This window comes from Phaenicophaeus curvirostris, chromosome 1 (genome assembly GCF_032191515.1).
Source record: "Phaenicophaeus curvirostris isolate KB17595 chromosome 1, BPBGC_Pcur_1.0, whole genome shotgun sequence".
In the NCBI taxonomy this organism is placed as follows: Eukaryota; Metazoa; Chordata; class Aves; order Cuculiformes; family Cuculidae; genus Phaenicophaeus; species Phaenicophaeus curvirostris.
Window position 1 is genome coordinate 50,652,318 of NC_091392.1, and position 24,825 is coordinate 50,677,142.

Sequence of the window (24,825 nt, forward strand, 5' to 3'; positions counted from 1 at the left end):
GTTGACAGGGTACTGTTTGACTTTCGCTATAATGTAGTAGTGTTTTGACTGTAAGATTTAATCTTGGTGTTTCTCAAAAGATGGTCTAAGTTTAATGCATGCTTATTATAAAGTATATGTACAGGAGGAGTAGCCTTATTGTGTTTGTCCAGAACTGAAAGCAGTTGAATTTCCCAAGAGCCTAAAATAGAAACGGCAAACTGGGCCTTTGCTATGAAATCTGGAAACTTAGAACCATAGAATGGTTTGGATTGGGAGGAACCTTAAAGATCATCTAGTTCCAACCCCCGTGCCATAAGCAGGGTCACCTCCGCCTAGACAGGCTGCTCAAGCAAGCCTGGCCTTGCTTCCAGGGAGGGGGCATCCGCAACCACCCTCATTTTGAAGAATTTCTTCCTAATGTCTAATCTAAATCTTCCCCTTCCAATTTAAAGACATTTCACCTGGTCCTATCACTCCATGCCCTTCTAAAAAGTCCCTCCCCAGCTTTCTTGTACTCCCCCTTCAGGAACTGGAAGGTCGCTATAAGGTCTCCATGGACCCTTCTCTTTTCCAGGCTGAACAATCCCAATGCTCTCAGCCTGTCCTTGTAGCAGAGGTGTTCCAGCCCTTTGATTGTACCTATAGCCCTCCTCTGGACCCATTCCAACAGTTCCATACCCTTCTTGTGTTGGGGATTCCAGAACTGGACACAATACTCCAAGTGGAGTCATATGAGAGTGGAGTATAGGAGGAAAATCTCATCCCTTAACCATGTGGGAGGCCACTCTTCTCTTGATGCAGCCCAGGATATGGTTGGCCTTCTGGGCTGGTAGTGCACACTGCTGGCTCATACTGAGCTTCTCATCAATCAGCACCATGAAGTCCTTCTCCACAGGGCTGCTCTCAATCACATTGTCCCTCATCCTGTATTGAAACTGCAGATTGGCCCAACCCAGGTGTAGAACCTTGCATTTGGCCTTGTTGAACCTCATTATGTTCACACGGGCCCACTTCTCCAGCTTGTCCAGGTCCCTCTGGATGACATCCCATCCTTCTGGCATGACAACTGCACCATTCAGCATGGTGTCATCTGTAGACTTGCTAAAAGTGCATTCAATCTCTCTGTTTATATCATTGATGAAGATATTAAACAGCGCCAGCCCCAGTACAGACTCCTGAGGGACACCACTTGTTATGGATCTCCATCTGGATATTGAACTGTTGACCACTATGATCTGAATACGAAAATCCAAACAATTCCTTATCCACCAAACAATCCACTCACCAAATCCATTTCTCTCCAACTTAGAGAGAAGGATGTTGTGGAGGACTGTGTCAACGGCTTTGCAGAAGTCCAGATAGATTTCATCCATTGCTTTTCCCATGTCTACTGCTGTGGTTACGCTATCATAGAAAGCCGCTAGGTTGGTCAAGCAGGACTTGCTCTTGGTGAAGCCATGCTGGCTGTGTCGAATCACCTCCCTGTGCAAATATGCAGACCTCCCTGGGGAAATAAGCAAACCAGAAATACTGCAGCATAGTTTTGCAAGGTATGTGCTCTTTGATGTGTTCCATTGCAATTAGTTGGTTTATTGATTGATCTGAGCCGCTCTGCGGGGAGCAGCGGAGGGCACAAGAGAACTGTGCTGGAAATATATGCTGTTGCTGGATGCTGGATGCAGTCCAGCTTTTCCAGAAGTTCCTTCCTGTGTAAATGCCTGCTGCTATTGCTCCTTCATTCTCTATGTCATTAAGCTCTGGGATGAGTGACTCGCATGATGTGGGCGTCGGAGGTGACATTCCTTCCCCACCACAGTTAGTCATTGCACATCCTGCACCTCAGTACTTCCCCTGAATCACTCCATGCTCAGTGCCACCCCCTGTCCCAAGAGCTCCCTTTTCAACAGTTTCTGTGTTTCTGGGAGTGCCTTGCCTTGCCTGCTTTTCTTGAACTGATGCTGTCTGACTATGATAACAGTATTAGGGAAAGCAATTCATACCTCCTAATTCCACGTGAAAAAAGGATTAGGGCAGCAGGAAGTTTTGAATGGCATTAGTGAAGCAATTGATCCAATGTAGAAACAAGTCAGCTTTTTAAGTATCTGCAAACAAGACAGGGCATCAGCTACTCATTAGTACCATAAGCTTACAATAAGCCATGATGAACACTTCCATTTGTGCAACAATGCCAAAAGGATATGTGCTTTGTTTGTTTGTTGGTTTGTTTAGCTTCAGGCCCTAGTTCTTACCCTAAATGCAAAAATCCTTTTTCTATCTATATGTTGTCTCCAATAGAGCCATTTCTAGTTGCTTGTGATACAACTAGGAGAAGGCCAAAACCCAAAAATTTTAATGAAGGGTCATCCTTTAATGAAGGAAATCAGATGAATGTGTTTTAACTCCATTGTGATGAGAAGAATGTTGTTTATTTTTTGCATCAGTATACGGTGCAATTGGGCATTCTTGATGGGAGTGAAGAGGATCCTGCCTGTGCTTCATGTGATAACTTTGAGTGGTCTGATGGTAAATGGACTTACTGAGTATATTGCTAACACTGTGACTTGAACAGCTAGTAAAAATTTCAGATCTTAGTAGATTATTCCCAGCAAAAAGAAAAAAATGAGTAATTTCTAAATGTCATTTTACACAAACTGAGGACTCCCTTCTATCTCTAAAGAAAGAAAAAACAAGATTGATTCAGCCATAACCTTAAAAAGATATGTTTGTTTATTTTGCATATTGGTGGTGTTCAGGTTATTTTGTGATTTTTGGTTTTCCACGGTGTTTTTTTTCTGTTCCTGAGTTTTTTCTCTGTTTCTTCTAGTCAGCTCTTTTTTAGTTTTCTTCATGTTCCATCATCTCAACTGAAACAGTCGTTCTGCCATTCTTACTTGAATCTCTGAGAGACCTTGCATTTGCCTTTGCTCCAAAAAAAACATATGCTTAGCTGTCTCTCTTAGATATAACTTATCTCTTAATTTTGATATGTCATCACAGAGACATCTTAAGAGAGACCAGTGTTCTTATGGGGAAAAAAAATAATGAAACCTTTGATGTAAGGACTTTTGATGAAAGGGACTTGGTTTTTAAGGCATCTGTGAAAAATAGCTGAAAAAAGTACTTACAGTAAGTAGACAAATTATGGAAGATGAAGGTTCTACAGGAAGATGTCTTGAAGTCAGCAAAGCATTTGAGAGTCAATCTCATTCCAGCTTAAAGGTAAGACCATATAAAGTGCTGTCCTCACTGCAGTGGTAGAGCTCCTGAAGTTTCTCATCAGACAAGATTATGATGAGAAATGTTCTTGATTTTTTTTTCCTTTATCTTAGTTGTCTTCTATATTTACATGCAATTTACTGCTTTTGACATGAATAGGTTCTTGTATCTGCTGCCAGATAGGCTGTAGGGATTTTTTTTAATAGTATTTGTTCCTCATATTACCTTAAAGACTGTGTTGCAGGAACCACGTGACAAAGGCCAAGTAATTGCAAAAATAATCTTTCACACAGAAATATAATTAATTATTAAGAATTATTTTCTATCTTGGTTCTCTTCAGGCTGAGGGCAGTTTATTCTTTCCAAAGATGAGTGAAGAAAGTCAGATCAAATAGTGTCCTAAAGCTTGAAGATGGTGAAAATCATCACTAAGAGCTAGTCGGTACAGGACACAAATAGAATAAATACTATTTTTGAAAGGTCTCTGAGGCTTCTTTAAAAAAAACTGATGTGGTGTTCAAATTGAGAGAGCGCTTCCAGTCTGCTCACACAGGAGAGGTGAATAGAGAGGTCCTGCAGCTCCAGGCTCCCAGTGGACCACTTTCAGGGTTTAAGAAGCCATTTCCCCCATGAGGGGCACGTGGACAGGTTTGGAGTGGGCCAGGCCATGTTGCTTCTGGCACCATTCTTCAAATACTCTGTGGTCACAGTGACAGAGACAGAGTGTGTAAACTGAGGTCAGGAGCCAGTACCTTACAACCAGGAACAGAGAACAGCCTGAATTGGTTTTACAAATGCTTTCAATGAACATAGAAAACTTAGGCAATGGAAAAAAGAAAACTGTGTGTTGATTTAAGCCTTTGTTCTGCCTCCTGACTTTGAGTGAATTCATACATGATGTTTGTTTAGAAGTGCTTGGGTTTCCCTGCAAATTTAGGTTCCAACAGCTTTCCACAAAAAAGGTTCACTTGTTCCAGCTTCAGATGGCCCAGTCAGCTGATTAAATGGTGTAAGAAGCCGGGCAGGTCATAACTAGTCTTAGGTGTTTGCACTGTGTGTTTCTGTCAAAGGCACCAAGAAAGCTGTACACACAGCAGAAGATTTGATGAACTCTAAAGGTTCTGATCCAGCATCACTCCTTCCCTAATTTTTAAAATATCTGCATATGGTCTCGCCATTTGTTAGGATTCTTCATGAACTCTTCTTATATAGCGTACACTCGATAACTGGAATATACATATATAGCTAAGCAAATTTTATGATAACCATACTATCTACCTGTGGCTTTAAGAAATTTTTTTGAGTATCAGCTTTGTTCTTGGGTCTTCAGGTTTTCATTCATATCACAAGCTAAAAAATCCATCCAAATGCAAAGTGTAGGTTGGGGATTTTGTGCTTTTTAAAAACCTTATTTTACCTCATAACTGCTGCAAAACATCTGTGAACCTCTCATGTAAATTAAAGTGTCCAGTAAAATTGAAAGTGTTTTGCAGAGTGGACAACATGCAATTATGTGTGCATGGTATAGTTTTTTAAATATCCTTTGCTTCACATCAGGTGAATTCAGATATGTTCCTTATTCTGTTACTATTTTTTTGGTTGATCATCATTGCAAGGGTGATTATGCAGTATTGTCATGTGCCCTCTGTATCACTGCAGCTGTTGAGCGATTGGAATTCAGAGCATGCTACTGCAATTAATTGAAATATCCTGTTCTTAAGATAATTGTTTACAGGACCAGGTTGTATCACTGAGTGTCATTGTGAACATTTTAAATACCATTTTTAGTATGCAATATTTTTTAATGACTTACAATATAAGATCTTTTCTCATCCTGATGCTAGCCTGTGTATTTTACTACAGCATTTTCAGGCATTTTACAGTGGTCCTCGGGGTTCCAAATCCTATAAGTATGTTTAACAGGTACCAAAGTCACCTATTCTGCACTGTGGTATAGATAACTGCTTTTAACAGAGTATTTCTGTTGCTTTGAAGTTGAAGAAATACAGTATGTTCATCAACACATTACTTAATATTTTGGGAGAGACCCACTTAAATGAATCTAGCTGAGCTGGGATTGTTTAAGTATAAAACCACAGACTAGAGAAGCAATTTGCCCACTTTCATTCTTCTTTTACTGTATGGAACATCTTTTTCAGTTCAGAGACACAGATGAAACAGAAGTGCTTCAACAGATTCGAGATCAGAGCTTGAGACTTAAAAAGAGTTTTACAGCTGTGACTCAGGATAATTATTAGTCAGATAATGTCAATACCATTATAACCTGTAACAAGATAATGACAGAAACATAAAAAGAAGCATTAATGTAAGTATGGGATTTTATTACTGATAGTGAAATAACATGAACCTGCCCAAGGAATCTGAAAACAAAGCCATATGGTGCAATACTTGGGGCTGCACAACTTGAGAGAGGTACATTAATTTGATAAAATTTCAAACTTCACTTTCATTTCCAGCTCATAGATCTCAAATCTATAAATTCTTTATAAAGAATTAATAAAAATGCATTAGGGTTCTGTATATATTCAGGAAGTTCTGCCAAAGTGTTTCTCCTTACATTTCCATCAGAAGTGAGAGAAATTCAACAAGTCATACTAAAATAAGTAATCCTGTATTATCAGGGGCCTTCAAGAACAGCTTTAGGAATTTAAGGAAAACCTTGTTTTATGGACTATTCTGTTCCATACTTATTTTATTCACTAAATAATGTAGTAGATGGTTGTACTGTTAACAAAGGATATCCTTTGTTCAGTAATTTCTGACATATGAGACCTTCCCTCCTCCATGAAAGAATTTATGGTCCTATGACCTACCTCACTTGCATTTTAGGTGCCTGTATCCATCATTCTTATCCTCAGAACTCCCACTCAGCAGCTGCCTGTTTTGGCAGCACTTGTGGTCCGTCCAGAGCCATCCCAGGTTTTTACACTAAGGATCTGTACAGATGTGAAATTGTACTTCTGAGAATGGCCAGAAGCTGTGTTGGCTCAACAGAGCCAAGCACCTTACCAGTAAGGCTTATTTAAAGGGCAGGTGGAAAAAACACTTGCCTACTGTCTTAAAAAGTTAGAGCTGGCAAAATCACCCCCTGTGTTCCAGAATGAAATATTTATTATTCATTGATAATAACCGTTTCCTGTTTAAAAAAAAAAAAAAGAAAATTAAAAAAAGTTAGCATGATGGAATTATTTTTCCTCTTATTTTATCAGGGAGTAAGAAAGTCAATGGGAAAGGTCAGGAAAAGCAGTTTTGCTTGTTTTGAAAAAGTAGACTAAATGCAGAGCTGTCAATGGAAGTCCCTGAAGTAATACTCCACATGCTTCTGTGTGATTAGAGCAGCTATGTGGACTCTCCTGGAATGCCAGACTTCTCATACAGAGCTATGGGAGATGCTAGTGGTGCCTTTAGTAACATCTTGCACCACAGTCTGAGAAAACAACTGAGCATAATGTGGGGTGGGACACATAGCGGTAGGCTACTGGCTTAGAGACTCAAAATTTAAGAGGAGACATGATGCTCCTTCTACTAGGATAATTTCTGTTTCTTGCTGACATTATTATGGCAAAATACAGAAAGATTTTAGAATGAAAGGCTGCAGCACAATCTCCTCTGCCCAAAATGAGTGCTGTGACCTCTAGCCAGCAGTTATTTGTTTGTGTTTTCAGTGAGTCTCTTTCCTCTTCATCCTCTGCTTCCTGCTCACAGCTTCCCAAATCTTGAATTATTTTCTCCGTAGTGGTGTGGCTGCAATGAAAGTATCCCCTTTCTAATCCTTTACAGAAGCCTTAGTCCCAGGGGGTGATTGTGTGGGAGGTAAAAGATACGGATTTAATTAAATTTAAAGGCAGTGGCCCTTCAAAGTGAGCTAGTCAATCCCTATCTTTCATTTCTCGTCTGTTATGCAAGAGACAGGGGTATCACTAGAGTGTGTATTTTAAATGGAAGCATAGGACAGTGAGGGAAGAGTTGCAGATGCAGAGAACAGTCTCTTGAGGAAGAGGGTGCCCTGTGTACAGTCATAAGGACCCAGAGAACAGACCTCAAACACAAAAGCAACAGCTGTTGTGTGTCATAAGAGATATGGGTTTGGCTTTGAAGTAAAAAGAAAAACCAAAACCCACCATATGCCTCGAGCTAATAGTACACTTTGTACTTACATGTCAGGTGACGGCTGTAAGGGAAAAGAAAAAAGAAAAATGTCAGGTAGTTGCTGAGCTTCAACTTTCACACAGCTCTCTCAAGACCCTTCTCTTCTTAGGTATCAGCCTCTTGCTATTCATGATATGTAATGGACTATAACAGATCATTTGGTTTCCATTCAGTTTTAAAGTATTTGTCTGTGCCTGAAGTCAGTGATGACAAGCTCTTCAGTTTGCATGTATGTCCAGGGCTTGGAAGTGTTTTCCACCTTTCAGTCTGGTCATTTCTCTCTGTGCCCTAAAATCAATGTTATATTCTTGTGATACAGTATTAAGAAGCAAAAAATCTGCATCTTGTTTGTAGGAGAAAAGATACAGATATCACAGTTTGGATACTAGTTTGAAGCAACAGGGTCCACTGCTTACCCAAAGGTGACTGTGAACAGAGCTATAAACCTTACCTCTATCAAAGTCTCCATAAATAACTTGAATGATCATTTTTATCAGTGGATATTTACATCTGTAAGCCCTGGTCCTTCATAAATGGCTTTGCAATCTTATAATGGAAGGCACTACATATAAACTTCAGATCATTATCTGTCTTAATTATAATCCATTATCTAAACCTTTTTGGTCTTCAGACCTTAAATTCAAGTATCAGTATGTCAGGATTCAGCATAAGACTCGGCTTTTTAATACTAAGTTAGGAGGGGTTTTTTTGTTTACTTCAGAGGTAAATGATAAGTGGAAAAACATTGAATCATGAATCACGTGTCTTTGATGTCATGTTGAGGGGCGGTGCAGTCCTATAGAAGTATGTAGCAGAACACAAAAGGTGGGGTCTGTGGTAGAAGATTTGCATGGGAGAATGCAGAATGAACACAGATGAAGGACATGCCCCACGTCATGAAGACCTCTCTTCTTGAAACATTGCCTCTTTCCATGCGATGTGCAGCTGGAGACCTCCATGAGAGGTTTTCAGGCAGACTTCCCCTTTGTAAAGGAAAGGAAGGGTGTTCAGAAAATTTTTAGTAGGAATCTAAAATGTTATTTTTCCACTGTATGGTCCTGCATTATTGTGTATGAGATAGGTCTGCTGTTAAGAAATGAGGAAAATTATGATAGTGAATCTCATTTGGGATGCAAAGTCTTATATTCTCAAAGCTGTGATAACATTATTGTCTTCTCTTTGTTATTTCAGATTACTGACTGACAGAATTTACTTCAAACACAAAATGTATTTTGCTGGATGATTGTTAATTTAAGTATTATTATCATCAGAATGGGTACACTTTTATTGAGGGCAGTGCTTTCAATGGTGATCAAAAGACAATTATCCCTAAAGTGATGTTCCTTCTGTACTGAGCTATGTCTGTAGTTGTTCAAGGCCCAAAATGCTGGCTTACATTTCTTGAACTGAAGAAGTATGTGTGTTGGCTGTATCTGTGTAAGCTTCAGCTAAGTAGCAAAAGACATAACAGTTGCTCACAGATGACCATACCACTCACACATTCATCACCAGGACCTATTTTAACAGAAATTAATGACAATAAGAAGAGGCTTAGATCACTTATGCTTGAAATCATTAACATATTTAATTAATGTTAATGTTGTGTTACTTCTAGTACCTCCTCAGTGTGCCAAATGTGTGCAAAACATTTATCAATATTAAAATCATAGTATTGGTGACAAACAACTTTTAAACATCAAAGCTCAGAGAAAAACTAAGCAGGAGGTAGTGTCTTGTTACAAAACATGTAGCTCAGAAAAGAAACAATTCATTATGTTTGTTTTGGTTTGTAAAGCTATTCTTCCACATGAGAGGAAACCAGACAATTCAAATCAGTTTCTAAGCCTCAAAAAGTACAAGCTACATGGTGACTTTAAATATAGAGTTAGTTGCAGTCTAATTTGCCACAGTTTACTCACAACAAAAGAACAAAAGTATGTCTTAATATTTTTGCATCTTTATATATCAGAAATTTGCCTTCCCACACTTAAAAAGAAGTGCTGGAAAAAAGGGGTTATTTTGATCCCTGGGCCAAGTTCTTTAATGCCAAATCACTGTGGAAAGAATGTCTCCGTCCAAGTTATAAATCCTTAAAATGAGCTTTGATGGAAAATCTGGAGTAGTTTCACAGTGGAATCTCCTCAGCTCCATGTGAGGAGCCCTATTGCTGCTTTGCTAAGGCAGGTGACCACTCCATCTAAGAATCGTTTAGTCAATACCAAGAGTGGCTTCTTGTAAACAAAAATGAATCAAGAAAGCAGGGATGTTTTTGTTCTGAAAATTTCTTAATGACCTCCAGTCAGGTCTGAGATTATAGAAGTTTTTTATCCACTTTCCTGTGTTGTCGTGATATTGGTGAGCCGCAAAGGAAACCTATGCAAATTCAGGTGATTTTTTCTTTACAGGAAACTTAACTTTGCTTAGGTGTGGGTTATTAAAGTGAATGCAGGACTAGTCATGAAAGTTATCCCAGCATAATAAGACATTTATGAGACATAAGATTCACACAAGTTTAGAGTACAGGAAGTCTCCTTCAGGGGAATGGAATGAGGCCTCTGATGTGGAGGGCCATCATTGCTATACTGTACGTCCAGGAAAGTAGAAATATGGCTTTCTTTTTACCGTTCTTCCTTTGGACAGGTAGGTTTTCCTTGTGAAATCAGCTGTTTCTTCCAAAAGAGATCTTTTTAGCCAGGAACTGTCACAGACAACCACAGCTCAAGCCTTGGGCAAGCTTATGTGATGCCCAAGCATGTGCGCACATACAGGAGAGAGAGAGTTCTATGTATTTCAGTTCATTTATTTGTCTTAGAGAATGATGAAACTGACCTTTTCATCAAAATAATTTCTTCACACGTCACGATTTTCAAGACCAAAGCATGTCTTCCTTTTATATTTGTCACTACTATAGCATCTTTGTTTGTACAGAAGCATCTCAGTGTATGTCCCACCATACAGGATATTCAACAGCTTCTTAAATCACATCCTTCCTCTCCTCTATCAGTTCTGGGACTCAGATATGTCAACATTAGCAGGAAGTATTATTCTGCAGGGAAAACAATTTTGGTACTAAGGTACACAGTTTGGGGATGAAGGGTTACCTGGATTAGTGCTGGTTTGTTGCATGGACTAAATTCTACTCCAGTGAATGGAGTGCATTCAGTGTGCTCTTGAAGCACATCTCTCCATTTCTTTATATATGAAGGGGATTTCTGAGACAGCACAAGTGATAGGAGACTGTCTTTAGAAGCACAGTCTGTATCTGAACTGAAATGCCTAGGCAGATTAACCTTCTGAGTGGTGCTTCTAGCTGTAACGTTCATGCCCAGCAGGGAATTCTCATCTTCCTCATGCTAATAAAATACTGAGATATGAGTTTGAATCAATGATTTATGTGAAAGTTGTGTTTAATAATAAGTCCTGTATTTTATTGTGCTTTCACTAAACGAATATTGAAATATACTTTAAAGTTAAAAAATATATCTAAGAAATAATTCTGAAGTTGTACAGGTGAGTATATGAGTATTTATAACAGAAGACCTGAAGGCTGGCTGTTTTGGAGGATTGCTCTGAGTGGCACTTAGTACTGTCTGCTGTTACTTCGGGAAGCTCAAGTCCAGTATTAATAACGGTGGTGCTCCCTTAAACAGCATCGCTTCACAGCAGCCCAAGTCTGAAGAGAAGCAGCTGTTTGGGTCCTCTGCAGCTGCAGGATGAGTATCTGGCTCCTTCCTGTGGTACTCTGTTGCTATTGCACAGGACTGAAGAGTAATGAGTAAACCAATAAAGAAAACGGTGTGATTAAACTGGAAAGCAAATGAGTATGATTCTTTTCAAAGGATCAACAAGTTATTTCGTTCTATAAAGAACAGGATTTTGTTTAATTGTGTAATATAAAAATCATTTAGCAAACCTTACACACAAATACATACGCAGACACACATTCAGAGGTGTATACTGTTACCTTTCATCGGGCACAGACACATCAAAAGTCTTATCCTGATGCCATTGATGAATATTGGCCTCGAACGCATGTATTAAATTAATTCAGAGTTGGAATTTGGTAAGAAATGGGAGGAAAGAGAACATAGTAAGTCATTACAAATGTTACTTGTGTGATTAGATCACAAACTGTAAGTGAAACTTGGAAATATAAAACAGCCCCCTTAAAGCCGAGTAAGTCATCTAAAGCCTGCCAGTGATTGCTGAAGGGTATTGTTGCTATGCATTTTCTTAGCTTAGGTTAGTGGAATTATTGTTTAATTATATTTTTATCTGAAAATTACTGAGTAGTGTTGATGGATACATGCTGCTATTTACAAAATAGAATCGTACTATAGGGATTCTGAAATTTTGGTTAATTGGTACGTATCCCTCTAAATAGTTTCTATTCCTTAACTCATAATTGTTCTCGTTTGTTTGGTGGGACTCAGAAACAGGGTTTGTGGAATGTAATTTAATACTAATTTCATTTTGTTAAATGAAATGCATTGGCTTCCATCTTGCCTATAAATTGAGTCATTCTAGTTTCATTTTCTGGCCATATATTTTTAATTGTGTAAATGTTTTTTCTTCTCATGTAATTTGCTTAATGTTATGAAAAGTGCTGCCCCCAGCTTTGCTTTATAGAAAAAGTGTTGCTGTATGTTTTCTATAGTCAGTTAAATCTGGACATAAATCGGATGCTTGGTCTGTCTCTTATGGCAGTCTAAATGTGAACCATTGTTTTCAAAGTTATCCCTTTTCCTTGCTAAGCGGAGGACTGAAACTAATAAATTATTCTTTTGCAACCCAAAGAAATAACCTTTAATAAGAAAATATTTAAAAGGTCAAGTCCTGCCTTCCAGTTAAGTTTTCCTTAGTGTAGAGGCAGCGTGAAGGAGAAAAGTGTCTTGTTGCAATCTAATTTCCTCACCCTATTTTAATGCTAGTCAATTCATTGCCGAGCTTCTCTTTATAAATACAAACAGCTTTAGGGACACTCCAACACGTGTTTTGCTACCCACAATTTATCAGCCAAGAATAGCTTCACTGTAGAGTTGTGGTCATGCCCTCCCCTCTGGCAAATCCTCTTCATCAGGGACTCTGGGACTGTTATGTAGGCTCTGCTGGGTATTCAGCATCCAGGGTAGGCCACACACTGGAAAACCGCCCAGGAAACAGATATATAGCTTTTATGGCCCATTTTCTAGCATAATGGAGAACAACAGGAACGAGTCATCAATCTTTTCTTCTACAAGCATGATTTGAATGAGTGTCTATGGGTGAAAAGTTCTAAGTGCTATCAGTTGTCTTTAATGGCAACATTTTAAGCAGAATAAATACATTACACCAGAAAGCCACATAATTCTTATATTAACTGTGCTGTATTTCCAGTTTGGCTGTCTTAAAGTTCTGGTGTTGGGGTTTTTTAATAGCTGCATTTTCCACATCTTTTAAAAGAAAAAAAAGGATTATGAAATGTATTTATATATTCCAAATACAGACTAAAAGACAGAATCCAGCTGTACTAAAAAGTACTAATGTATATTGCTGTGAACCATTGCAACCCAGATATACTGCTAGTGATTTTTTTTTGCAGTAGATAACTTTTCCTTCCATTTCTCCAACTCTTTTTTGCTGCAAGATAAAAAGGAAAGAAAAACCTGTGAAAAGCTTGCTGTTGCCTACAGATTCCTTTTGGGAGATGGAGGCCTTTAAAAGCCTCCCAGTCCTCAAGGGCATTAGGATGATATCATGCACAGAAGAGAGCATGAGAGTAAGCACTGAGGAAGAGAATTTCAATTCTTTCGTGCTAATGAATGACAATATAGTTGTCTTCTAGAGAGTATTTTAAAGGGAAAATAGAATCATAGAATCATAGAATGGTTTAGGATGGAAGGAAGGGACCGTAAAGATCATCCAATTCCAGCTCCCCTGCCATGGGTAAGGACACCTTCCACTAGGTCAGGTTGCTCAAAGCCTCATCCAACCTGGTCTTCAACACTTTCAGGGATGCGGCATCTCTGACTTCTCTGGGCAACCTGTTCCAGTGTCTCACCACCCTCAGAGTAAAAAATTTCTTCCTCATATCAAATCTAAATCGACTTGATGTTATCTGTTTATTCCCACATATCTAGGAAAGAAATATCTTCATAGACTGGACAAATATTTAAATATTTTTTAAATATAACCTATCCCCCTAAGTGGCATGGAAATCTGTCACGAGGTCGTAGCATAACTTTGTTGACAGCAACTGTTGTTCTTCCTAACCAGCAGCATTGGCACATAAGGTAGTGACAGCAGCATACTCTAAGTATGGAAAGCTGTCTTCTCGATAGCAACAGATGACCATTTTCAGATCTGAAACTATATTTTGTAGCAAACAAATAAAAATATGCAGAAGGATCCTGATTCTTGGAATATGCATTTTCCCACCAAGACTATTTATAAAACTGCCTGATACAGAAGCGTATAGAAGAAATGATTGCAACTCAGAGTATCTGGGTTGTATTCCCAGCTCTGTTTGCCCTTGAGCAAGCCATGTTAAAAAAAAAATCTGCTGAGAAAGTCTTTATTCCTCAGTTTCCCCACATCTACAGAAGTAATAAATAATAGGGATGTTCTCATTTGTGCCTGGAAAGCATGTTGAGCTGATTTTGTGGAAGACGCTAACAAAGTGTCATGCATTATTACTGCATTAGGCTGACTGTACTTCTGAAATCCATCTGACATTTCCCACTTGGCAGTCTTTGTGGGTGGTAACACTTCTCTATTAATTTTAAAGAGGATGCATTTTATAGCACTGCCTGATGTATAATTACACAGTTTATGATTAAAGCATTTTCTGAGAAAGCAAGTAACCTGTGAAATTCTTTCTCTTTTTCACTTTAAACTAAAACTAATTAAACTACTGTGTTACGAAATGTATTGTTTCATTTTGGATCCTGCCAAGCAGCTCCACTGTGCTCCTTGGTTACGTGTGAAGTATCGAGGTGAATTTCATAACTATATTTGGGTATCAGAGTTTATTTCCTCTACTCTCTTGAAGGTTAGCATGACGAGTGGTTGAGGAATGCTAGGCAAAACCATTGTTAACATGAGCAGGCTGTGCCCGCGCTTGGATTGCCCCACTGAATCCTGTTTCATATTGCAAACTGTTAAATCACCAGGCACTGGAACGGGGCTTAGACGGCAGAAGACACAGTCCTGTTCTGACGTTGCTGAGACCGATTCTCTGCGTCGCAGATAACAGTGGCTCTCCTGTATGTTGTCAGCAGTTGGAGCCTAGCGTTGAAGTCAAATTAGTTCCCGGTGAGACTTGCCTGTAAAGCAGGGTGGTAGGAGAGGAAGCTTGGAGAGGAAATGAGTAAGGCAGCAGCCAGCCCCAGTGTGTAGCTGTAAGGCAGGGTTACTGGAGCAGGCAGAGGAGTGGGGAGGAAGTGTTGCAACAACTAACCCTCATGTCTGAAACAGCTTCAGACAGGAAAATCTAAGAGGATTTGGGGGTAACATTACTGCACAATTAATGCAAGATCTATTGCTCACTCTGGAAAGAGATGGACCCTGCACAGCTCCTCCTTAGATGTACTCAGCACCCAATGAAACGGGAGCACCTGTAAAAAGCAGGTTGTTGCATGAAGTTACTGATTGTTTATATTCTGTTATGCGTTACTTCTATCTTTGTCGAGCTGTGTATTGTCAATGATGATGCACACTGGAGCTTTATGGTTGCACAAGGAGCTTAAGAAAAAAAATTTAAGAAAGAGGTTCATAGCTAAAATGATAATTAATAACTGCAAAGGGGAGGGGTTTCTATTTGCCATAATATTTGAATCAGAAAATGTAAACTAAAATGAATATAGTAGCATGTATACTTCCTTAAAATTTCACGTCTCTGTCTACATGCTTCTCATTTTTTTACAACTGACACCTGAGCAGTCGGGTCCCTGGAATAATGATATGAATGAGATGGGCATCCTATGGGTAGGATGCTTCTGAGAAACAGAAGCAAGTGGTGGTTCCTACAGAAAGAAAGGAAATTAAATGTGACATTCCACTTCCAGCTGGATGTTGGTTTGCTATATTGTCTCCATCAACAACTTTTTACCTTTTGATGTTTTTAAGAATACTTTTGAAGTGAAAAAACCTCCTCTTTTACTACTGCCTCCTCCTAATATTTTTTCCACTATCATATAACTGCCAAAATACAGACCATCAGTAAAGTTGTTTTGGCTGCTGGTATGATGTCAATTATCAACCTTTGTTTACAAAACACTGTTTACATTCTTTATGTTTGTCACTTTTAAATTAATGACAACAGAAAATTATGAACAGAGTGGGTGAGTGGGTGAAGTCCATTCTTTGAATACTAAATACTTGCAAAACAGCTGCTTGAATAAAATTTCCCTTCGTTGGTTAGTGAAAGGATAGTTCAAATTGTAGTCAAAATTAGGATTGGTGCACCAGATTATATGTAGGTGTGGCAAAAGAAAAAGGAAATGCTTAGTAAAGTATTTTTATTTGTAATGTGAAACTAAACTAAAATAATATCAGTGGGTATTAAATTCTGTATGTTCCAGTGGATCGGTTTCATTGGAGTACAGAAAATATTTCTGCTTATAGTAATAACTCAGAGGATATTTCTGAGACATTACTTTAGAAGGGTGGCTGAAGTTGAAATACTAGTAGTGGGGAATATATGATGCTATTGGTGTGGTATGCTTCTTTTATCATCATGATTTCATGTTTTTCTAAAAACATGTTCATACAATCTTTAAAGACTTTACATTAGCGACTCTTGTCTTTTAAAAACATTTTAATGGCCCTTTTCATGTCACATACCTGTAATAAAAACCCCCCAATATCATTCAATGAAAACAGGTGATTGAAGCAGACTTCTGAGGGCAGCAGGGAAATTTAGTGCCACATCCAACAGCAGCATCCTTTGGCTATGGGAGACCTGAATCCATTGCTACAGTTAAATACCATGGAATTATCTAAATTCCTAAAGCTGTCAAGAAAACTGTGGCAAACCAGCTCATGATCCTCATTCAGGAATATGAGAAGAAATTGAGTAGACCAAACAAACTGCAATTCCCTATCTTTATTAATGGAGAGGGAGAAAATTGTGCCAAAGGTACCCAGATAGTGAAGGAGTCACTAGCATGTGAATGGGAACTGAGTGGCGATACTTTTGCTGGGTGGAAAGCAGATGTTGATTCTCTGGGTATGACTCTGGAATGGGAATTGCATCCATTTTCCCGCCTGAGTCTGACCCTGCCACAGATTTTCTTGGTGAACTAAGCAAGTAGTTAATGACTTTGGCCTCTACTTCTGTGTTAGAAAAATTAGATTCTGACCCCTTCCTCCCCAGGGTCTGTGAGGTTAAATAAAAGGATGTTTATAAAGTGAGCTCATATTGTTTTTATGGAAGAGATGCAGTTGCAACATTTTCAAACAATAATCTCAGTGGAGAAAGAATCATAGCTATTATATTTACTTTTACAGTGATGCTGTCATACATATATTTCTTCTTTCAGTGGTAACATCCCACGGTAGCAGGAGGGTCTGTACAAGTCCTTTCATCTGGGGTGGGGAGAGAGGCCACGGACACCCCACAAAAGGAAACTAGTGCTGGCTGCCATGGGCCATTGATACTTTCATGCTGTGAGATGCCCCTATGCCAAGCTCCACTAGTCTGAGCTGCTCTGTGTGCTGGGACACCCCAGAATGTTTGAAGCACCAGGAGGTGTGAGCACCTCTTGGGGTGCACTCTTCCTTCAGTACATAGGTGAAGGTGTCCCTTCTGCTTCATCTCAGCCAAGTGAGCCTGATTGTTAGGTGTTAACAAATGCTGTCTTAGTGCATGTATATGTTTTATGAAATGCTTTCAACCCCTCTCCTCCCCCCCACTCCCTTAATTTTGGAGGTTGTAGTTCAGCTGGTCCTTTTCAACCTTTTCTTGATAAGTGCCATTTTTGTGCTGTCTGTTGCTAAGTATTTGGTGCTGGTCAGTCTCCCCCTCCCCCCCCCTCCTCTTTTGGCGGAGAAAGGACACAGCATATTTCCAGAATATATGCTTTAATTCCAGCGATGAGACTACTGTACATCTGGTGCTCTCAGTCTCCTCTATGCACATTACAGCATGCTGAACCATAGCCGAGGAGACAAATGACCTGCATGGTGGGACATTGTGGTTACTGCAGAAAGTGTTTTGAAGGCATCACCTGGTGTGGGATCACCAGTGACAACACAATGATCTCTTACCAAAACACAAGCACGCAGCTCTGCTATCACTTTCTCTTAGGTAGCCCCAGAGCACTGAAACTTGTTAGTGGGGGATTTGAAGAGGTAGAATCACAGTGGGAGGTAGAATTGCGGTAGATGTGATTGATTTATGACAGGAGTTTCCTTTACAGTCATAAGGGGAATTTTGCTTGGTCACAGCAAGTTTGAACCCTCACAAAACAGCCTGAATCATTTGGAGTTAAAATAAAACAGAAAGGGGGGGGGGAGGGGCATGGCCCTTTAAAAAAAAAAAAGCAAAAAACACGACATAAAAATTGTTTCCTTTGGTGCTGACTTCTTAAATGGGAATGTGATCCAGAATAGTTCTGGTGTGCAAGCCAACATTTGTTTTAAGAATTTTTATTGTCTTCTTTTCTCTTGCCCCCTGCGTCCCCCCTCCCTCCACAGATTTACACTGACTGGGCTAACCACTACCTAGCAAAATCTGGCCACAAGCGGTTGATAAAGGATTTGCAACAGGACATTGCAGATGGAGTTCTGCTAGCAGAAATCATTCAGATCATCGGTAAGACCAGGGCTGAGAGAAGTACTGTGAGCTGACTCCTTGCATGGGGGAATATATAATTCAAGTTGAATGTATTTAACAATAAGATGAATGCTGAATAATGCAATTTGACTGGGTCCATATGTCTCTGATATTTGTGTGTTTCATCCTTGTCTTAATTAAAAAATATGTTTATGTGAGCATGTTTGGAAGTGGATGTTTAACCATACTTTAAATGGCCAGAACTGTATCTTACACACTTTGAATTGTCAGAAATGAATGCTCCATTAAACCATATGTCTCCCATGTGTGCATTTTGTTAGTTGGAGTGGCTCATACTTTCTGGGATGCCTTGAAACTGTATCCTGACCCTGCAAAGACAATTGTGGAAGATTTCATGTCAGCAGTTATTTTGCAGGGGCTGAAGAATTAGCAGCGACCTCCTTCGCACTTCCCCCTTTGCATGATTTGGCATGTGGAAGCAACTGCTGCTAACAAGAGTGTTGTTACTGTACAACTGAGCTTTACTGAGAAAGGAGCTCTGTGTCAACAAAACTTTGTGCACTTTATTGCTGTGTCTTTTCTGATCTTCTGCTTTTTTTTTCTTTTTGGTTTTGGTTTGTTAGATTTTTTTTTTTTTTTGGCTGGGGTGGAAAGGGAAGTTTTATCTTATTGTTTACTTCTGCTTTTCTCCTTACTGTTTTGTTTAGCAAATGAAAAGGTTGAAGATATCAATGGCTGTCCCCGGAGCCAGTCTCAAATGGTAAGAATAAAATATATTTTTAGTCTATGTTGACACCTTTGCATTGTCCTAAAATGCTTTTTAATAATGATTTATTTAAACTGTGAATATTCTGTCGTGCATTTACCATAAAGTCCTAATTCTCATGTAGTGTTCCTGGTACTTTTTTTCCATGTGTACTTAATGTTTGCCACTTCATTTCTGTGCTTGCTGACTTTGGGTCTTGAGGTAATACAGCAGCAAAACTTCATCACTTCTAATTAATCCAGATCTACCTTAGCAGACCTGTTCTTATGATGATCCAGATAGTTTCATTTAACTTCATTTTTAAGGGCAGTAAATCCAAGAACAAATTTTTAAGTGGAGTCTTTGTGTCTGGAAAACTGGTTTGATGAATAAGACTTGCCAAATTATTTTTGAATATAAATAGCCTTTTGGATTGTCCACTGTAAAGTCCAGTTGCATGCACTGACTCCAAGACTTTCAGAAATAGCAGTTTAGTCATATAGCTCTCTGAACTATAGCTGGCAGCTGCTTAAAGACATTTTAATACTCTCAGGCAAGAAGCATTTTGTGACTGTGATTCATATGGAGTCTCATTAATCTTTTACTATGTTTATGGCTAGTCAACTAAATTTAAGAAGATAAACCCTCCTTATAAGGCTGTGGAAGTGACAGGTACAAAATCTGAGCCTCAGTAACATTGCCATTTATTCCAGTCATGCTCTCGCATGCTGAGGACTTTGCCTTTCACATCCAAATTGTATATGAATAAGATGTGCAATTATGTAGCTGGCAAGGATTTAGGAGTGTAACGATTTGGATAAGTTTGCATAATAGCAAACTGCTGAAGCTGGGAGGTGGTTGATTCACCTTCCCTGGAGGTGTTTAAAGCATGGGTGGACGAGGTGCTAAGGGGCATGGTTTAGTGTTTGATAGGAATGGTTGGACTCGATGATCCGGTGGGTCTCTTCCAACCTGGTTATTCTATGATTCTGTGATTCTGTGAAATATGGAGATGGAGTAGAAAAAACTTGCATTTATTCAGTGCATTTTTAAAGGGGGAAGGTACCTGTAGCTTTTTTCTGCAAAGCTACAAAAGGTAAAAGGAAAAATTTTGAGTACCAATGGAATGAGTAAATGTGTCTTTGAGTTCTTATTTTTTTAAAAATGTGCAGTTTTAAAATAATTTTCTTCTGACTTTTATGTTCTTTGAAACAGTCAATAGTAAGAATATATGCTATTTCCTTAATAATAGTTATTATTTTAATTACTCATATTACAGCAGCACCTAGTGGCCCTGGCTGAGAACGTTGGGAACTCCAGCGTGGAACTGTAATGTTACACACACAGATTGAGAGATAATCACTTTCTACTTTAATCACATTAAAACCTGCCATTCCAAACTGACAAGACAAACAAGAAAAGGCAAAAGCATAGAAAAGTGATATGATTTCCCAAGGTTATGTAAGTGGTTAGTGACCATCTAGGATTGCTTAGGGACCCACTATTCTGATGTTTATCGAGCCTCATTTCCACAAGAGAAAGCTGAGCTGCAGAGAAACTTATTCACTCTAGCAATGTTTGTAATATCTGTGTGTGTTCCCTGATGGCAGGCACATCTTTGTGGCACAGGGATTCTGCATTTATCTCTAGCTTGGCTGCAGTTTTGGAGGAAGCATGGTCAATGCTTGCTTGTGCCACAGCAAAACCTGCATCCAACTTCCTCCTTCTTTAAGCACTTCTCTCCGCTCACCCAGTCTGTGTCTCAGCTGCTCTGGGTCTCAAACCAGGTCCTTTGAACACTCCTGTACCTAGTCACATGTCAGTGTTTGCGCAGTGCTAATACATCACTTTTAGCCACTTTGACTTGATAGAAACAGAATATATTTTTTCGTCCTTCTTTCATTCAATCTCTTTACTGTATTGTTTTATCTCCATAGCCTAATCATATTATTTTCCTGCCTTTTGACTTACCAGTTTTATACTGCTGAAGTAGTTCAAACTTGTCAGCTTTCCTCTCAAAGCATCTCTAGACACCCCAGGTATTGAGTCTGCTCTCCATTTGTCGCCTTTAGATCGTGCATTTATCTGGCCTAGCTGAAGGCATTATTTTATTGCATTTTCAGGTAATTTCCCTTGGCAGTTCTCAATTTTGTTTGCCCACTCAGTTAATGATAGGCCCATTCTTGTCTTGTAGCAGTGGATTCTTGAGTGTTTGTAATATGCAGGAAAAAAATGTAACAGTGGTCAAAGGTAGTTTAGATGTTTGGCATATGCCAATATAGAATCATAGAATCATAAAATAACCAGGTTGGAAGAGACCCACCAGATCATTGAGTCCAACCATTCCTATCAAACACTAAGCCATGCCCCTTAGCACCTCCTCCACCCATGCCTTAAACACCTCCAGGGAAGGTGAATCAACCACCTCCCTGGGCAGCCTGTTCCGGTGCCCAATGACCCTTTCTGTGAAAATTTTTTTCCTAATGTCCAGCCTAAATCTCCCCTGGCGGAGCTTGAGGCCATTCCCTCTTGTCCTGTCCCCTGTCACTTGGGAGAAGAGGCCATCGCAATATGCCCTGTCAGTATTTGTCAGAACGTCAGCCATCAAACCAACAACAGTCATGATATTCCTGTAGTATGCACATTAGTCATTCATTCACTGCTTTCACTTTAAGATTTTTTGTTTACAAACATCAAGAGTCCCACCACCCTTTTCTTTCACATATGGTTTCTTGATCTATGCTCTCATAACTCGCAACTAAGGACAAGTGTTTTCTGTATTCATCTAGCATTAGATACCCTTTCCAGGAGGTGATGTCTTAGATGTTTTGTTATCTTAAAAGAAGCTAGAGAGCCCTGACATGGATTGTCTGCTGCTGGAAACACTCGATAGTCTCTGTGGATTATATTGATATCAATTCTTAATTAGTCACTAACAGTATTCCCAAATTCTGTTCCACTCATCATTTGATTCTCCTCTTGCCAATGGCTCCAACTTTCAATTGATTTTTAAGGCATTCAAGTGAGCTGTCACCTTAATTTGTAAACATCTTTTACTGTTTATTTTAAGTATGCACATAATGCTTCCTTTTTAATTTTCTTTTAGTTAGGTCTGTGGCAACGTCTTCCACTCTGTGCTCATCTTGGCAGTGATACATAAAGTATTTGCAGACAAGCTGAACTGGCTCCACAGGTCCACATTCATAAAAATTAAAACCTGTGAACCCCAGCAGCATCCAGTTTCTGCATAGTTAATTTTACCAGGAACCTTGTAGCTCACATTTGATGTCAGACACAGAATTTGAAATGTACCGGGGAACAGATTATTTCATATTCAAATCTCATAATGAAACTTGCAAGAGAATTGGCAAGATTTGCTTGTTTGCTGGGTTGATCTACTGTGGTAAAAAGATTTTGGCATTACTTATGAGTGATTTTAATAAAGATAATAAGCATTTAAAACTCTGTGTATTATAATATACATTGTTTACAGTGTCATATAGAGTCTTCTCCTTGCCTTGCTGTATTTAGTTCACAGATATGCATTTAAGGAGGAATATGACACTTCAGCCTTTTTCTCATCATCTCTTTCAAGCCCTTCAACGGAAAAAAAATCCACACTCATTTCTATGTCTTCCTTGTATGAATTGTTCCATAAGTCCATCACTTGAGGAAATCTAGAATTGTCTTTCTTTCAGAAGTTAATGGTCTTTCAAGGATTTGCCTTTTGATACAACCAAAAGCTAATTCCTTTGTACTTCTTTTATAAGCTATTTGTTTCTTTAATTCCTACTGTAAGTTCCCCCATCATTAGAAAAAGCAGGATACTGTCCTGAGTAGAAAATATATTATAAAGCGTTTCTCTAATGGTCCAAAGAGAAAACTCAGTTATTTGGGTTTTTTCTTAAATTCCTGAACATATTAAAAATACTAGAAGATCTCCAATGTTTTGTTTCTAAACAGATAATATCAAACATGTAGTAAGCATACAGAGTATCAAATTTATTCCATCCTGGGGTTTTCAGAGAAAATGCAAGAGAATTGAAAACTGTTGGACTTAAAATCTTTCTGTGGTGAAATTTACAGTATTGACCCTTGAGAATTTTATAAAACTAGTGTTTCTGTTCTTCCCTCCTGAAATTTATGGTACTTTCAGTTTCGTGAATGGTATAATATATTCAAAGTTGCCAAAAATTTTAAGTATATTGGTTTTCAAGTTGATTTTTCCTTCAGAGAGTGATGTTGTCTTATTAGCTACTTTTTATTCCTTAGAATTAGCTTTTGCTACTTCCTGTGAGAACTGTCTACACCAGTACACATCTATGTGCAAAAGCATCTTTAATTGTAGTTGATGGCAGGGGTTTTCTTATATTTATTAAAGGACTGAATACACTCTTCTTATTAAAAGGCTCCTAATGCCGTTACACACATTTAACTGAGATTATTTTTCGTTTTGGAAGTCTCATCTTTGGCAGTTTTCTACTAATTCATATAACTAAAGGTTTGCTTCAAAGGTAATTTTTATAGTTTACGATAAAGACATGCCACAGTCCAACAGAGTGAGTTGAGTTCAGTAAAAATACAGATCTTGCTTACCACATCCTGGAAATCAGGGAGTTGGAAAAGGTGTTGGAGCTGTAGCACATTGCCAAATGGATATGAAGATTTAGTAAAAAGCTGCAGTTTGCAGAGCCGACACCATTTTGAGCAAGTAAATAGCATGTCTGTTAAAAGTGGGAAACAATGTGACTATGTGCAGCACTAATAAGATCACTACATTTGATTTCATTGAAAATGCCTTTAATGTTAGTAAATTGAAAACATTTCAGAAGAGAGCCACAAGAATGCCAACATTTTTGATATATTTTCTGAGTCTGAATAAAGATTGTGTAGATTCACAAGAAGATGCAAGGAGTAAATGAATCTCTGCTTAACCAGGGAACATTTTTGTGACAGAGAGAACTTTCTATAGCATAGTTGAAGAAGTGTGTGAAGCCTGAAGCTGAAGTAGGACAAAGTTGCTACATGTCTACGGGTAGACGTTGCTTTGCATTTTGTTGTGCAGATGTACTTTATAGTATCCCTGTAGTCCCACAAAGGCCCCCTGTGCTTCCCTCTCTGCTCATATGTTTGGGTTTTTCTCAGGCGGAGCCATGGTTGCAAGGGGATGAGGGGCATACAGGTATCTTCTTAGCAGGGAGTCAGCCCATAGACAGAATGAGTAGGTGGAAACTGGAACTCCTAAGTATGTCACAGAGTGTACCTGCCCTACAGTATTCCCCTTCAGTATAGACATATGCCTTCAGACTTCATCTAACAGGGGTGTACTGGGGGCAGGTATTGTTGAGTAGCATCCCTTCATATCTAGGAATGTCAATATTCAAGGATGAAAATATTGTCATTAGCATTGCATGTCTAAAAATTGTTTGCGAAAAACAGGATAATTTTATATAAGCTAAGTATTGTAGGTTTTACTAAGGCCCCTATAATTCCATATGAAAATGTCTGGGGTAGGGTTATATGGAGATCTTTGAGGACCCAGAAGCCCTGAAAGTGTCATCGGTTCAAGTTCAAATGTTCACTGTCAGGTGGATCCATGTGAGCTCTTTTTATCTACACAGTGTTGAACCGTGTAAGATTTTCTAGCTTTACTGGTATATTTGGTGACATTAGCAATATGGATTAAAGATATACTTTCTGTGCTTTGAAGGAGCTGCAGGTGAGCCTTCCACCAAGCAGGACATATTGAAATATATACAGAAATATACATTGATGAAGATATTAAACAGCACCAGTCCCAGTACAGACCCCTGAAGGACACCACTTGTCATGGACCTCCATCTGGACATTAACACTTTTAACACTACTCTCTGAATATGACCTTCCAACCAATTTCTTATCCACCAGTCCACCCATTAAATCCATATCTCTTCAA

General features: G+C 38.9%; 1 protein-coding gene across 10 annotated transcripts in view; it reads left to right on the forward strand.

The window, feature by feature from the left end:
* The window catches only part of NAV3 (neuron navigator 3), a 563,826-nt gene that overhangs the window by 345,707 nt on the left and 193,294 nt on the right, over window positions 1-24,825 (forward strand). For all 10 annotated transcript variants that reach the window (XM_069858034.1, XM_069858023.1, XM_069858043.1 and 7 more), the window contains 2 exons: window positions 18,046-18,163; window positions 18,853-18,905. In XM_069858034.1, the coding sequence (XP_069714135.1) occupies window positions 18,046-18,163; window positions 18,853-18,905 (171 nt within the window). The remainder of the gene's footprint in view (window positions 1-18,045; window positions 18,164-18,852; window positions 18,906-24,825) is intronic.